At 37.3% G+C, this 13,091-nt stretch overlaps 2 protein-coding genes across 2 annotated transcripts in view; one reads left to right on the forward strand and one right to left on the reverse strand.

Annotated features, from left to right (window-relative positions):
- GTF2F2 (general transcription factor IIF subunit 2) overlaps positions 1-13,091 on the forward strand; it is a 167,501-nt gene that overhangs the window by 72,695 nt on the left and 81,715 nt on the right. The window lies entirely within an intron of this gene.
- Positions 1,532-2,531, reverse strand: KCTD4 (potassium channel tetramerization domain containing 4). The gene has a single exon (XM_032150813.2). It carries the CDS (start codon positions 2,529-2,531, stop codon positions 1,752-1,754), a length of 780 nt encoding a protein of 259 aa, XP_032006704.1. The 3' UTR covers positions 1,532-1,751.

The following is a 13,091-nucleotide window of genomic DNA, read 5'->3' on the forward strand; positions in this document are numbered from 1 at the left end:
TTCATTACCAAAGTCCAAATGCCAAGGAAAAGTCAACTCCTAAGTTGGAGAGGCATATAAACAGTTCAATTATAGTGGCTATTCAAATAAATTTTACAATTCTTTTCCTGTTTTTATAGTTTTGTTCAGTCTTGATTAAGCTGTTTTAAAGTATGTAAAAGATAATGTTTTAGTAGAAATCTGTTTTTCTTAGTATATATAAAAATATTGTGTAGCTAATGTGGAATTTGGTTTTTAAATGTGATTTTTGAAGGAATTTTTTTGTAGAACAGATTTTAAAAGGTTTCTTTTAGTATATACAGCCAACTTTTACATTACATTAGCTGTTATAACTGGAAGTCAGTTATAGTTCTGGAAATGAATATTAGCTTTACTTATTCTAAGTTTTTATGAGTAATCAAACTTTTGGCATATATGCTAATTTATGTAACCTCAGTCAAGATTTTCAGACATCTTCTTGAGATTATTAAAATTAAGATTTAGTTACCAGATTTAATGGTTTAATTTTAAAGAAGAAAATTTAAATATATTTTGTTCTTAGAAGTTAAAGAACAGGTGAAATGATTTAGCTGTCCTTTGCAGGGGGAAAATACACTCATTTAAAGTTAAGTTTGTAGATTACTTAATTGAAACGGCCATACGTAAAATGTAATTTTTAAAAATAATTTTTTATTTGGCATGAAGTAATGTTAACTCATTGAGTCTGAGATTTAGCATCCAAAAAGGTATTGAAAACAAAGTTCTTTCGTAAGAATAATGTTTAGTTATGTTCATTTAATATTTTTGAGCTTGAAAAATGAACAGATACGGTGATTCTGAAAATGAACTCCTTTATTATTCTAATAACAGATACTCTATTGAGACTAAGTTACCCATGCTTTGTGGGAACTCAGCCTGCAAAGAATTGAATTTGCTGATTTTTGTCACTTCCAGGACCAGCCAGGGTTACTGTAGCCTGCCGGTTGACTACATCAATGCATAATTTTGTGCAAAATCATCAAGTGGTACTGTTTGTTTTTAAAGTGACATGTAACTTTTTATTATAATCATTAATACAATCAAAGAAGGTAGCAATGCTTTTATTTACTTTTTATTGTCATCAAACAGTTTTCTAGGAATTTTCAGCAAAATACCAATTCAGCTATAAGTCTAATATGAAACACAGGAACTGTGAATATAAGCTTTTGGTGCCTGCTGTGGAAAAATCAAATCAATAGCTTTAATGTCTTCTTACAATCTCATTCTGTTTCACTATAGCTTTGTTTTAGTTAGATCTGCACATCTGTTTTGCTCTAGGTAGTTAATTTTACCAGTTCAGTTTCTCTGTAGATTTTTGCCATAGTAGAAAAGGATTTTAAATATTAATAGCCCCTTAAAATATTTTATTACCATTTACTTAAATGAATGATAGATAATGTACATGCTTTGTTTTTTGTGCAAATACCCAAGACAATCTGATTGAAAGACAGCTTAAGGACAAATAAATAGCAAAAGCTTTCAGTCTTTATTTACAGTATATAGAAGGTTACTGTTTTCATTTTAGGTGGAAGAGTCTGATCAGCAGGAACACCCCAGAGGAAGGACATCTTTAGCGATAGAATTTACATACCGTTAGCTCACAGTAATTGATTAGTAGCAGGGCTCTGTAGTACAGAGCTAGCTGGGCATGTTAATTTGGGATGCTTTTGATGCTGTGGTTTTCCGAAGCTTGCTGGCTGCATGCTTGTTGCCTTTGTTCGTGACACAGGTAATTACTTGATAAAATGAAGTGCATCGCTGTGAACAATTGACCCTTTGGAACAATCCAGGCTGGTCAGCAGTCTAAAGCCACACTTTAAAGCCATCATGATAGCCTCAAACTTAAGAGTTTCCAAGGTACAGACAAAGGTGTTGTCTTCCTTTAGTACAAGTCGAGTGCCATTTTCAGACTTTATGAAGTATTTAAATTGGATGATATTTGACGATATTGAAAACTCCTCTGGAAATCCATCCAGCCTGCTTTTGGACACCAGAACAATGCGAGACTTTATTTTTGATATGAAATCAGGAGCATTACAGAAGATTCTTAATCCTTGTGAACGATCGTGGTTATCTGTTATTTCCAAGAAAGTAGTCTCTCTGGGTGTTAGCTGTTCTTTCTCCCACCTGGATTTCACTTCCTCTGCCAGTCCCTTGAGCTGAAAGAATTCTGCTTCCTGTGCAAGAAGTTGATTTTCTCGAAACCCTTCGGGCAATAGAAGTTCTCCATTTCGTAGGAAGTTTAGGACATGCCTGAAGAGGAGCCCATCCCTGTCTATGAAATAATGACCATCAGCATCAAACGGGCAGAGGATTTTTCCATTTACTATACCTTCAAGGAAAGTGTCTGGGTACTTGGTCAGTGTTTGTTTTTGAGTAATGTATAAATATCCACCAACGTTGAGGGTCATCAGTGTGGATTTGCAGTTCTTTCCTTGATCGGTGTCTTCCAGGCTGTTGTGTTTCCCTTCGTACTCCTTTTCTTTTTCTCTTCTGTTTATTTTACGCTCCATTTTTTGAAGATGCTATTTCAGCTTGTTCTTCTTGGCTTTGAGATTTTTTAAAAAGAAACACTACCACACAAGCACGCCTTTATTCAGCCCCAGCCTGGTGATGGAATGGAAACGCTGGCAGCATCGCCTGCGCTGTCAGCTCGGTTTTGCAGTAGGTGGCGTATCAGCCTATGTATGCAGGAGCTTTCTGGAGTAAGACGGAAAAGAGAATTTGCATTTAACTGTATCAGGGAAGGGATATGTTGTGAAAGGATTTTCATGTCTATCCTTTGAAGTAATAAGAGTTACTCAGAATAAATTGAATTTCCTCTTGTCAGTTAAGCAGATCCAATGTTTAATTCTTCATCCAAATGTGAATGTTTAACTATTTCTAAATGCCTAAGTTATTTTTTAATCAGGCAGGCTTAATATTTAATAATATTATCATCTTTTGGAAAATAATGCATATTGATTTAGTGTCATCTTTTTAAAGTAAATTTAAGTAGGAAACATAAGGTGAAAATTCTAGGTGTATGCAATTTTCTTTCCTGGAAAAAGTCACACATTTCACAGTAGTGTAGTCATTTTTGAGACACAAATAAGAATACTTAACTTGCTCCTTGTGACACTGCACTTGAATTTAATTGGATTTGCATGTGATTCTGATTTGGCGATCTTTGTTAAAGGATGTTAAGAAATTTTTTTATTTTTCATTTTTTATTATTTTATTTACCCTAAAAGTAAAAAAAAATCAAATAGGCTTTACAGTAATCACTTACTTTTTTTGGTTAAGATTTTCTGTGGAAAATTCATGAACTTGTTTCACTCGGAGCCTGCTTTTGTGCTGAACAAAGACTTGGACAATTATAGAAAATACTGTGACTGTGTATGTACATGCATATATATGCCATAGGAAGATAGGAGAAAGATCTAGATTCAGAATACCTACTACAAGATAGTGTCATGGGTAAGTTAGTTTCTTGTTTGTTTGTTTCACAGTGGGCAAAATAAACCACCAAAGCCTAACCTTGTTTTTCAGCTTGGGAGCTGGAACAATGTGAATGATGTCACCCTCCACTTCCCACATCTTTTTCCTCTTTCCCCTATAACTTCCCTTCCAAAGCAATTTAGGGTTCTGAGCTTTCACTTCTAGCATTTAAAGGCTCAGTGGTAAGAAATGTAAACATTGTCCCCAGTACACTATTATTTGGCCTATCTGCTAAATTATTCTGGGAAACTACATTGTTTTTTGTTTTTGTTTTAATTTTTAATTTATTTTTGTAGAGACAAGTTTTTGCCAAGTTGCCCAGACTGATCTGAAACTCCTGGATTCAGGTGATCTGCCCATCTCAGCCTCCCAGAGTGCTGGGATTACAGGCATGAGACACTGCACTGGGCCACACTGTTAAAAGTCAGACTTTAGTTTATATTTCTTTTGCATTAAAAGTATTTTAAAATTATTTAACTGTATGTTGACATAGAAATATTGGAAGAGATTCTTCTAAAATGCATACTTCTTATTTTCTTTAAACAATATTAGATTTTCAGGTATAAAAAGTTACATTCTTATAGTGATCTTGAAGTTAACATTTATGTATTATTGAGATCAAAAGTTCATTGAAATCAAACTAGAAAACTAAGGCATAATGTTTTTAGAGCTGTGTTTTTGCTTAGAGACTATGAAATTCAACTTCCTCATTTCACCAAAGATAAAATTGCATTCCAGAGAATTTTTAGTATTTTATCTAGGACTTCACAGCAAAGCCAACATTATGACTAAAACTTCCTTTAGTCCTGCAGCACTTAGTAAGACTTACTCTTATATTCTGACAATCTCATGTTTGTCTTGATTTTGCTTTTTTAGATTAAGTCTTTTCTGTCAATACAACTTTTTAAGAAATACTGAATAGATTTTGAGGGAGAAGGGATACAACTTTGGAAGTATATTCATGGAATTCTTGTGTTACCATTACAAATAGTCACTGCACATGAGTAGCATCATATAATAGCAAAATCAAAAAGGTATAACAATTTCATTTATAGGTATAGTCCTCTTTTTTTGAACTTTATAGGATACCAGAATTAGTACAACATAACTGTAGTATAGTGATGGAGACTGTGCTAGCATGTTCTTGCTTGTTTAAATAAAGTGATGTGGATAGATACTATGTACTCTGGGTCTGCTTCCTTACACCCTGTTTGGCCTGTCTATAGATGCCTTCATGGGAAGCCCCAATGCTATTGCTGTTGGAGGATAGGCTTCCATGAGATGATGAGAAGGCAGGAGTGAGTCAGGACAGCTGGAAGTGGGACTGCTGACCTTCAGTCATCACTCCAGGGCCACCTTACACTCCTAACTCACTCACTTCTGGTTTCTACTACCAGGTTTTCAAAACCACTGATGAGTGCTCGTTTCTGTAGGCTTGCCTGAACAGACCCTGAACCATTCCATCTTGTGCGTCTTCTCCTTGATTGTTTTTTCTCACTCTAGACTTCACTCTGGTGTTCTTCTGCAAAGTTGACATGTGTGATTTCTTTGCCATCCACGGCCTGGCAACAGTAGTGTGACTGAAGCCTTGTCTTAGTGCCTGGCTTATACTCCATAGGACTTTTGTGTCCTCTTTGGCCCAACTTACAGACTTAAGGAAGAAAAATGTAGGCCAGGCATGGCTTATGCCTGTAATCCCAGCACTTTGGGAGGCTGAGGTGGGCGGATCACTTGAGGCCAGGAGTTTGAGACCAGCCTGGCCAGTATAGGGAAATCCCTTGTCTACCAAAAATTAAAAAAAAAAAAAAAAAAATTAGCTGGGGTGTGTTGGTATATGTCTGTAGTCCCAGCTACTTGGGAGGCTGAGGCAGGAGAATCGTCTGAGCCCGGGAGGTGGAGGTTGCAGTGAGTCGAGATAGCATCACTGCACTCCAGTCTGGGCAACACAGTAAGACCCTGTCTCAAAAAAAAAAAAGAAAAAAAGCACCCAGTAGGCCTCACTGTATGCCTGTTACTCCATATTACCTCCAGCAAAGCAAAGTGACTGCAATTCATGGAAATTATAGGAGTTCATTGATCATTGCTGCCCGTAGTGGTACACATGCCCCTTAGGAGAAGGCCAGATTATCTCTTTTTAGTCTATTCTAAATTTATATTTACTTGCTAGGGGGCGGCGAGTGGGTGTTGCTTGTCCGAGGTAGTACCAGTAAGGTCTCCACATCCCTGAAACTATAAAAATGGTGCTTCAGTACCTGTACCAAGGGAAACATCCCTGGATCATGGGACTATGTTTCTCTTCCTCATTGCAGATACAAACTGGAACTGCTCAGTTTAGTGGTTTCAGCAGAAGGGTTTAAACCGCACATGTCAAAGATTAGCTTACCTGGATCCACTTGGCCACTAGATTTGAAGATTTTATCTGCCTTTGCAGGCAAAAACATAAAATTTTGAAAGATTATGGTCCTGTTTCCTACTCAGTACCTTAACTATTAGAGTTAGATCACCTCTGTCTTAGACATCTTTAATCATACATAACCAACTTTGAGAATTTGAACTGGTCCTTAGTATGAGTGTGTCCTATAGTTAATTGGGTCCAATGCCTAACTAAATTCTGGGAGAACCTTCCACTATGAGGTAATGCTAATGTCCTACCATCTGCATAAGGCAGAACTCATTCCAGCAGGAATTCCCACCTTTTTACCAACTCCTTTTGGGAAATGAGGTCTTTGTCATCCCGTGATTGGTGCAGGACATCATTGTAATATATACACTTACTCCATTTATATGCCAGAGATGTTCCCATGCCAGGGAAGGAAGTGGAACCTTACCAGGAGGTTATCTCTCCCGACTGGAAGATACAAAAAGTGTGATAATTCTCCTAGACTTAACAGGTCATTCCTCTATAAAAATTCAAACACTCTTCAAGGAAAAGGGATGGTTTTAGAAGCTGCCTTTGATAAGAACAGGGAGCTTTTGTCTCCACATTCTCCCCTGCTATCAAATCTTGGTTGTTGTCAGCTGCATGCTTCTCTGCTTGTCTTTTAAAAGGATTTCGTTCCCATTACCTTAGAAAGAAAGTAAAAGCTAGAGAAGCTGCTGTCAATTTTTTACTTAAACCTGACACTATATCTCTGTCTTGGACTTGCCCATATTTTTTTTTGTTTGTTTGTTTATTGATCTGTGTTTTGACCTTCCTCTGCCTTCCACAAGCTGAGTTTATTTTTTTTTAACATATACTTGCTTCATCGCCTCTTGTCAATAGCACTGAATGTAAGAAACATTCATTTTGATATTGAGGTATGAATATTTTGTGTTGGCTTCTTTTGTGTGTTAAAAATAAAAATTACACTGTCTTAATTATTGACATATTTTAAGAATCAAGGATTTTCCCATGTTAATGTAATTCTTTTTGAGTGTCCAAATTTTAGTTCTATTTTGAAATATAAAATTTATCTGCTCTAAATGTTGTCTGCTACTGGTATTATACTAACAAAAGTACAATGGCAGCCACTTTATGTAACTGATTGACCACAGCATCTGTGCAAAGTACTTGAATCTTCCTAGGACTAATAGGACGTAACCTCTGGCCAGAAGGTCATGTGAACATGTCTTTGCAGTCCAAAGAATACAGCTGTAAATATTTTGCAGTGTTCAACTGCGTCTTCAAGGAAGCCCAGGAAAATTGCCTACATTGGTAAATGTTTTAGCTTCATTTGAGGAGTGTAGAAAAACATAAGGCACTATTTGTCAAAAGGAGCACAAATAAAGACAACAGACTAGCTCAAAAGTTCAGGTGAAATTCCATTCCACATTTCTTTGATTTTCACTACAGAGGCAATCTTGACAATTTATAAATCATATTAATTCATGTTTTACATGTACTTTGGAAAATGAGTATTTCAGGGAAACCTGTGTTTTATAATTTTGTAAGCAGAAGTCATACCTTAAGTTTTTTAAAATGAAGTTTTTTTTTTGAAATATAACCGGTGCGTTATTATTTACTGGAAAATTCTATTGTAACCAGATGAGCATAGCACTTATATAAGCCATCACATGAACATTAAAATTATAATATTGTACAGAACTCATTTTTATAGTGCTATTTGGCAAAATGCAATTTTACTTTCTCTTTGGGAAGAAGATATTTTAAGCTAATAATCATTATCTACAATCTCAAAATGAGGGGCATAACTTTGAAAACTCTTGTAAAGATACTACAGTTAGGAAGTAAATGACTAAAGAAGGTCTCTGTTCCCATATGCTAGCGCCTGCCACTGTTTCTTCTGTTTTTCTCATCGCTTAACATCCCCTTGTGTCTTCAGTGATGAGGTGGTGTGGAGGAGAGAGAAGAGGACCTGAACAGGAGAACAGAATGTGATGGCTCTAGGGAGCCAAATGTGGTTTCTTACAGAGTAGGGAGGAGTTGTAACTTAGGGATGGAGAACTCTATCATATCACACATTTTTTTCATATTTACCATTTCTATAACTGAGGTACATCTTAATATCGTTAGCTTGTCAAAGTTTAGCAGCAGTATTTTGTCTTGGTGGCACGTAAAATAATGATTGATATTACAAATGATAGCATCTTATAGTTGATGAAATATTTGAGCAGCTCTGTGAGCTATTCCCTCCGTATCACAAGAAAGTAAAATTAACAGACAGGGAGGAGGGAAAGAATTTTGCAGGGAGATGAGAGAGAGAGGAGAGAGAGGGAGAGACAAAACAATGTGGCTGCTTGATGTTAAAATTAGGCAAATTATTTTATAACTTTTATAAAATTAAATTTTATTTTTTGATACAGGATCTTGCTCTGTCACCCAGGCTGGAGTGTATTGCAGCCTTAACCTCCTGGGCTCAGGTGAGCCTCCTGCCTTAGCCTCCCATATAGTTGGGGCCACAGGCATACCCCACCATACCTGGCTAACTTTTTTATTTTTTTGTGGAGACTGGGTCTCACTTTGTGGCCCAGGCTGGGCTCAAGCTATCCTCCTGCCTCAGCCTCCCAAAGTTTTGAAATTACAGATGTGAGCCACCATGTGTGGCAAAATTCCTGAAGATCAAATAGAGAACAGAATATTACTTCACAAGTTTGAATAAAGAGCAGCCTTTTAATAATACAGGGATAGAAAGTTTGCCTAACTGGTTTGTTAAGATGCTAGTACCTTTTATTAGTAGACCTCACCTGAGAACCACAGGCAAAAAAACTTCTAGGAACATATTTTAAATGAGAAGAAAGGAGACTACTAGGAATATTAAAAATGGTTTACCTTTTAAATGTACCTGCTTCTTGAAAAGATTATTTCTTCAGTCTTTTCCCAGAGAGTGTCGACACAGGTGTGATGTAATTAAGAATCAGGAGAGTAACTTCAAGGTCTGGAGGATCAGCCTGAAATGTTGGTTGGTAGTCCTCTGGTCTGAGTTTTTACAAGAGCTGGAAGTTCTCTTAAAGGCCTCCACATTCAACTGGATCCAGAAGGTCTTGTGGAAATGAATAAGTGTAACTTCCTGATGCCTAAGACTTCCTAACATACCTGATTTCATTACTTACATGCCAATGCTAATAAGCAGTGTTGCTGCTTGCTTATTCCTTTAACTTGTTCAAACTAGGGATGCCCTTAACTTTTTTTAAAAAGTGCCAGTATCATTTCTCCTCAGTTCTTTGACATAGAGTGTATCTCAAGTTCAGATATAGGGCAGGACAATCCAGCATAGAGCACAAATTTAAATATTTTCAAGCCTTGGGCAGCTTCTTAACATTTTGTTATTCTCTTTCTGCTCAAAGAAAATTTAATTATATCTAGGTCTTTTGGAAAGTACTAGAGCGAACAAAATGAACACTAATGAAATAATAAAACATCCCCAGTTGGAGAGGAAGGCTAGCATTTTTATTTAGTGAAAGAGACCTAGAAGAGATCTCAGACATTCTAGAATATCATTATTATAGATGCTGAGGCCCAGAGATGTAAAATAACTTCTCCAAAGTAACACTGCTGTTTAGTGACAGAATCATAACTAGAAGCCTTCAGTTCTTTTTATAGGATGTGCTTTATATACATAACCTTTAAATTTTTCTGTCGAGTTTTTTCTGATTTTAGGTGGTGGGATATACATAAATAAATTACCATCATCAAAGATGTGTGTTCATACTCAATAAGATTCTTTCGGTTGCAAGTAGCAGAAACCAGTCAACAAACCAATCTAGCCAAAAAAGGAGTGCGGGGGAGAATTTAGAAAGAATCCCATACTGTTTCCCAGAATCCAAAGAAGAGCAAATGGCCAAGGAAAAGATATGAATTGAGCCATTCCAAAGCCTTTGGTAGGATAAGTTTGTGTGGCTTCTCTGCAGAGTGCTGGCAAGACCATGTCCTTCTAGTAATTTGTGGTGTGAGCCCCTTAGTTGAACATTTCAAGCACAAGAGCGAGCAAGCACAGACACACATAGAGGCCATTCCCACCACCTTCAGTGCTCTTCCTTCTTACCCCCACCCACCCCAGTCTAAATCCTACCCATTTTTCAAGGTCCAGCACAATCATTGCTTTTTCTTCAAAACTCTTCTTGGCCCGACGTGGTGGCGCACGCCTGTAATCCTAGCACTTTGGGAGGCCGAGGTGGGCGGATCACCAGAGGTCAGGAGTTCAAGACCAGCCTGGCCAACATGGCAAAACCCTATCTCCACTAAAAATACAAAAATTAGCCTGGTGCAGTGGCACGCACCTGTAATCCCAGCTACTCAGGAGGCAGAGGCAGGAGAATCACTTGAACCCAGGAGGCAGAGGTTGCGGTGAGCCAAGATCGCACCACTGCACTCCGGTCTAGGCAACAGAGCAAGACTCCATCTCAAAACAGAACAAAACAAAAAACTCTTCTTGATCTCTAGCTAGACATAATCTGAGTGTGTGTGTGTGTGTGTGTGTGTGTGCAAGTGCATGTGTGTTTAATCCCAGTACTCTTGTATGTTTCTATTTTATGACCTTTAACATATTCGACTTGACAGAAGAATCCTACAGCACATGTGGAATAACCAGTAATTGGCCAGTTACATTAAAAGATGGGAAATCATAAAAATGATATCAATATGCAGTTCCTATCTGCCTTAAACATTTTATCTTAAAACTTATAAATGTATGTTTAGTTGGCTGGGCACGGTGGCTCACGCCTGTAATCCCAGCACTTTGGGAGGCCGAGGTGGGCAGATCACGTGAGGTCAGAGGTTTAAGACCTGCCTGGTCACCATGGTGAAACCCTGGCTGTACTAAAAATACAAAAATTAGCTGGGCATGGTGGCGCACACCTGTAATCCCGGCACCTCAGGTGGCTGAAGCATGAGAATTGCTTGAACCTGGGAGGCAGAGGTTTCAGTGAGTTGAGATTGCACCACTGTACTCCAGCCTGGGTGACAGAATGAGACATCATTTCAGAAAATAAATAAAATAAATGTACATTTAGTTGCTGATGTATAAGGCCTTTGCTTTGAATATAGGATACTGACTGACCATCTGCTTTCATTTCAAAAATTAAACCCATCATTTAGTTTTTCAGTCTCACTCTGTCGCCCAGGCTGGAGTGCAGTGATGTGATCTCAGCTCATTGCAACCTCTACCTACAGAGTTCAAACAGTTCTCATGCCTTAGCCTCCCAAATAGCTAGGATTACAGGCACGCACCACCATGCCCAGCTTTTTTTTTTTTGGATTTTTTTTGGACTTTTAGTAGAGACATGGTTTCCTTGAGTTGCCTGGGCTAGTCTCAAACTCCTGGCCTCAAGTGATCTGTCCTCCTCGGCTTCCCAAAGTTCTGGGATTACAGGCGTGAGCCACTGCACCTGGCCCCATGATTTAGTTTAGATTTTCCATTTTGGTTTCTTTGAAAAGGAGCAAGAACTTAGACACTGTGAAACTATCTAAATGCAGACTCTTTCTAGACTCCTGTGCTTCCCTTTCAGTCTCCAGTTGTCTCACCTGTACCTAATTTGACAGTATTTTGTTACAACTTACCTTTATATCATCTTACCAAAGCATTCTACATAGTTTTTATAGAAACACCTCCCAAATTCCCCTCATACTCGTAATTTAATGGGCTTCTGTAATATATAATCAGATTACATAATTAATAAAACTAATATAGACAAGTTCTAGCATCGTTTGAGCAGAAGTGTGTGGGAGTGCTAGAGATTAACCTATTACCCACTAGTATATAGTGAGCTGTGGGCATCTGTCGCTATATTTAATAGCAGGCAATTGAGAGCCGTTGTTAATCTAGAGGTGAGTTAAGTAAAGGTGTATCAAAAGTGCTTCTGGTGTATTAAGATGATTTATATACCTGTCTTATCCTAAGAGACCAGCAGCTCTCGAAATGTGGTCTGGGAACCACTGGGCAGAGGGGTCCCCGAGATCCTTTCAAGGGGTCAATGATGTCAAGACCATTTCTATAGTAATGCTCACGACTTTTTTTATTTTTTCACTCTCATTCTCTAGAAATGTCTTAATTTTAGTTTCTAATATGGTAGATATCAGCAGTTAAAACTTATAAACAGGTTTTTGGGGGTCTATACATTTTTCCTTTTAAAAACATTTAAATTTAGGTTTTTCAAGTTTATTTTTTAATTGACAAGTAAAATTTGTGTATATTTATGGTATATAACATGATGTTTTGATATATGTATATTTGTGGAATGGCTAAATCAAGCTATTCACATCTATACTTTTTAACTAATGCACACCACAGAACGTTTGAGAAAGTCTACGCTCCTTGAGGGTAGGAGCCGTGTTTTATTTGTTATTCCTGATGTGCTCTTGCATTGTCTTTTACATAGTAGGCACTCAGTAAATAGTTAAGAAATGTATGAGAATAAAATGAATTATTTTTCAAGTATTTGTGGTCTTTTAAACTGGGTCAACAAACTAGTTTTAAGTGAAGGTTTCTGTATTAATGAATAGGATCTATAATTAACAGCAGTAATGTGCAAGTGGGTGCTTTTAAATACTTTTAAAATAAAATTTAATACTTTCCCTTTGAAATCTTAAGCAGTATTTTGAAAAAAGACAAGAAGTGTGGTTTAGTGGAAAAAATATGAGAATGTGTTCCTATGAGGCTTTAAAAAGAGACCAGGCAAATCATGCCTAGGGGGCTGCATCAAGAGTAAATTGGCGTTTTAAAAATGTATTTAAGAAGAGAAGGGGAGAAAGGAAGTGAACAGAGATGTCAGGTTACTTAGGAACATCCAGTGGATGGGAAAATTCATTGCTGATGAAGACTTTTCCGTTCACTTTGAGTAACATTTGAAAGCTATTTTAGGTTTGAAAAAAAGATATGATAGAAAATTATGGTTTGAGGAAGTAAATGTTACTGCTCTGTGTGAGTGACCTTAACTGAAGAATAGTGAGGGGAGTGGTGGCCAAGTTGTAATGGGCAGTTGCTGTGGACCTGATTTCTACCCTTGAGCTGTCATATGGAGAAGGTTGATAGCACAAACCTTTAACTGAAAGTTAAATTCAGCCTGTCTACCTGTAGTAGGTACTGCTAAATAAGTGAGGAGCATTCACTTAGTAAAAGGTAGCTATATTAGTCCATTTTCACACTGCTATAAAGAAA

The sequence above is a fragment of the Hylobates moloch genome, unplaced genomic scaffold, assembly GCF_009828535.3.
Source record: "Hylobates moloch isolate HMO894 unplaced genomic scaffold, HMol_V3 SCAFFOLD_4, whole genome shotgun sequence".
NCBI classification, from domain to species: domain Eukaryota; kingdom Metazoa; phylum Chordata; class Mammalia; order Primates; family Hylobatidae; genus Hylobates; species Hylobates moloch.